The sequence below is a fragment of the Mandrillus leucophaeus genome, unplaced genomic scaffold (genome assembly GCF_000951045.1).
Source record: "Mandrillus leucophaeus isolate KB7577 unplaced genomic scaffold, Mleu.le_1.0 Scaffold947, whole genome shotgun sequence".
Classification (NCBI taxonomy): Eukaryota; Metazoa; Chordata; class Mammalia; order Primates; family Cercopithecidae; genus Mandrillus; species Mandrillus leucophaeus.
The window spans coordinates 357,859-361,427 of NW_012110330.1; the positions used below are offsets into that span (position 1 = coordinate 357,859).

At 50.7% G+C, this 3,569-nt stretch overlaps 1 protein-coding gene across 1 annotated transcript in view; it reads right to left on the reverse strand.

Moving 5' to 3' along the window:
* Positions 1–863: 863 nt before the first annotated feature.
* ATP1A4 (ATPase, Na+/K+ transporting, alpha 4 polypeptide) overlaps positions 864–3,569 on the reverse strand; it is a 36,189-nt gene continuing 33,483 nt past the window's right edge. Inside the window, exons 21-22 of the mRNA XM_011970394.1 lie at positions 1,474–1,565; positions 864–1,170 (exon numbers count right to left, since the gene is read on the reverse strand). Coding sequence (XP_011825784.1) covers positions 1,142–1,170; positions 1,474–1,565 — 121 coding nt within the window. The 3' untranslated portion in view covers positions 864–1,141. The remainder of the gene's footprint in view (positions 1,171–1,473; positions 1,566–3,569) is intronic.

The window sequence follows — 3,569 nt, forward strand, 5'->3', positions numbered from 1 at the left end:
TCTACTCTGAAAGAGGCCTGAGAATGAACTGACCCACATGGCACGGTGGAGGGGCTCACAGAGCAAAAGTGAATGAGCGGGTGAAGCGGAAGGAAGAAATGCTGAGATGAAGAGGGGCAGGAGAGGAAGGCCCCCCAGGACTTTTCACTCATCTGAGAAGGCACCTGGGCCCAGGCACAGAGGCCAGGCTCTTGGGAAAGTCCATCACCCCATGCAGAGCGCGGGCAGCTGCTTTACCTATAGTAAAAGCCACAGGGATCCAGAAAGTCTTGTTATAGCCTCTATCTCAAGGTTACACCAGAGAAAACAGGCTGAGGGTCAGAATGGGGTTGAGGAGTCCTGATGACAGAGGGCAGGGACCACCAGTATGCCTGGAGTCTGTCCCTCCTACCTGTCCCTTTCTCAGATGAGGGACACCACTCAGCACATGACCGTTCCCAAGTCATTTAACCTCTCCGGACTTCAGGCTTTTCACTGATGCAGTCTGATCTCTTCTAGCACCACAGCGCTGTGGTCTGCAAGCTGGTCTCACAAACTGCAAGGTGTGGTCGGATGAGTCCACCCCACCCACCCCGTGTGGATGCTGTGGACCCTCTCCTATGTGTGGCTCAGCTGCTCCTCTCTCCCCCACCTTCCATTTCTCTGATCTCAGCTGGAGTTTTGAGGCAGTCACTTGCCCTGTCCTTGCTGTCCAGTGGCTCAGAGAGTGACTTTAAAGGGCAAGGATGCTTGATACTGATCCTATCCCAGCCTTGACTCTGGTCCTTAAAACACTTCCCCAGCCTGGTCATCATGAAGACCTGTGGAGGGAGCTTCACAGTAATCCCCACTCCCCCAATATCAGATTTGACACATCCAGCCGGTGAGGGTTTTTCCAGACATTTACTGTCTAGACTGGTTACAGGATTCAGCAGGACCATGCCCCTCCCTGCAGGGCTCCAGCTAGAGGCAGGCCGGGCTTCCCTTCAGCCCACCTCATCCTCTGCCTGTGATGCCCTCAAGCCAGCCCAGGATTGCCCATCTTTCTCATCCAAGATAATTCATCCTAGTGTCTCAGATGTTGTGTCAAACTTATAATCTCTGGCCCCACCCCAGCTCTCACGACACCCCTGTGTCACAGGAAGCTCTTCCTCTGCTGAGTTTAGTAGTACGTCTCCCTCTCCACCCAGCCTGTGGAAGAGAAGAGGCCAGTGTGAACTGGAAGAAGGGAGGAGAGGCATCCAGGGGAGACAGGCAGAAGGGAAAGCAGGGACAAGGTTGGAGGTGGGAGGTCTGGAACACAGGGCAGATGGAGGGTCAGATGGAGCAGGGGGGTGCAGCCAAGGGGTAGAGAGGTCTGGGTTCCAGGTGCAGTCAAGGCTGGCAGCGAGGAGGGGAGAAAGTCAGTGGTGGGTCGAGGGACTAGGCAGGATGGCGGAGCTAGTCAGGGGGCTGGTGACCACTCAGTCAGAGTGGGGCCCAGGGGAGCCTCACCACCCGGGTGCTGACGGATGAGGAGTTTTCTGATTTCATCATAGATGAAGATGAGAATACTGTAGGGAATGGCACAGAGCCACCAGGTTATCCTGTAGAGAGCAAGAGCCAGTCAGCATGGCAGGAGAGACAGATGCTAGAGGACAGGTGCAGAGAGTAATATGCACAGGAATTGCATGTTTCATTGCTTGTGTCTACTGTGTGCCTGGGACTGTGCTGGGGACAGTGCAGTTGCGTAACATCTGGTTGATCCTTCCTTTTTTTTTTTTTTTTTTTGAGACAGTGTCATTCTGTTGCCCAGACCGGAGTGCAGTGGTGCAATCTCGGCTAGTGAGGCAACCTCTGCCTCCCTGATTTGAGTGATTCTCATGCCTCAGCCTCCTGAGTAGCTGAGATTACAGGTGCGCACCACCACTCCCAGCTAATTTTTTGCTTTTTTTTTTTTTTTTTGAGACAGTCTCACTCTGTCACCAAGGGTGGAGTGCAGTGGCATGATCTCAGCTCACTGCAAACTCCACCTCCCAGATTCAAGCGATTCTCCTGCCTCAGCCGCCCGTGTAGCTGGGACTACAGGCATGCACCACCACGCCCAGCTAACTTTTGTATTTTTAGTAGAGATGGGGTTTCACCGTATTGATCAAGATGGTCTCCAACTCCTGACCTTGTGATCCGCCTGCTTCGGCCTCCCAAAGTGCTGGGATTACAGGCGTGAGCCACCGTGCCTGGACAATTTTTTGTATTTTTAGTAGAGACTAAATTTTTTGGATTTTCGCCACTTTGCCCAGACTGGTCTTGAACTTTTGAACTCAGGCAATCCGCCCTCCTCAGCTTCCCAAACTGCTAGGATTATAGGCATGAGCCATCGTGCCCGGCCTGAGACCTGCCTTTGAGGAGGTCAAAGCCTGTGGGATTAGTGATTGGGAGTGGAGAAGAGAGGCATGAGACAGAAACATAAAGAGCCAGTGATAGCCGGGCGCAATGGCTCACACTTGTAGTCCCAGCACTTTGGGAGGCCGAGGCAGGCGGATCATGAGGTCAGGAGTTTGAGACCATCCTGACCAACGTGATGAAACCCCGTCTCTACTAAAAATACAAAAATTAGCCGGGTGTGGTGGCATGTGCCTGTAATCCCAGCTACTCAGGAGGCTGAGGCAGGAGAATTGCTTGAACCTGGGTAGTGGAGGTTGCAGTGAGCGGAGATCGCACCACGGTGCTCCAGCCTGGGCGACAGAGCGAGACCGAGACTTCCTCGGAAAAAAAAAAAAGCCAATGATAATATAATATGATAAATGTCATATTAGAGGTACATGCAATGTTCACAAGATTCTCTGCCAACTTTTGTGGAGCCACTGAGGGAGACCCGTGTGCTCTCTGCATACTCTAGGGCTTGTGCCCACAAAGGGGAGGTTGTCTGAGCAGGAGGGGTCTATCTGAGACATCTAGCGTGGGGATACTTTGTCAGCGAGTATACTGATGCTTCTGTATTACAAAGATGGGGACATTGTTTTCTTCCTCCACCTCTTTTTATAATTAGACCAGGAAGATGGATTCTGGGGAGGGGCTGAATCAGGACAGCAGTTGTTCCCTTGGATGACAGAAGAAATGGCCTAGACCAGCACTGTCCAATAGAAATATAATGTGAGCCACATGTAAAATTTAATATTTTCTAGTAGCCACATTAACATAAGTAAAATGAAACAGATGAAATTAATTTTAATAATATTTTTATTTAACCCAGTATATCAAAGACATTATCATTTAAATTTGTAATCAATATAAACATTATTTATTTTAATTACATTTAATGTATTTTATAGAGACAGGGACTTGCTGTGTCCTCCAGGCTGGAGTGCAGTGGCACGATCATAACTCACTGCAGTCTGGAACTCCTGGGCTCAAGCGATCTTACTGCCTCAGCCTCCTGAGTAGCTGGGACCGTCAGTGTGCACGGCTACACCTGGCTAAGTTTTAAATTTTTTTGTTGAGACAATGTCTCACTTTGTGTACAGTCTGGTCTTGAACTCCTGGCCTTACGTGATCCCCCCCATCTTGGCCTCCCAAAGTGCTGGGATTGGAGCCACTACACCCCCGCCTCA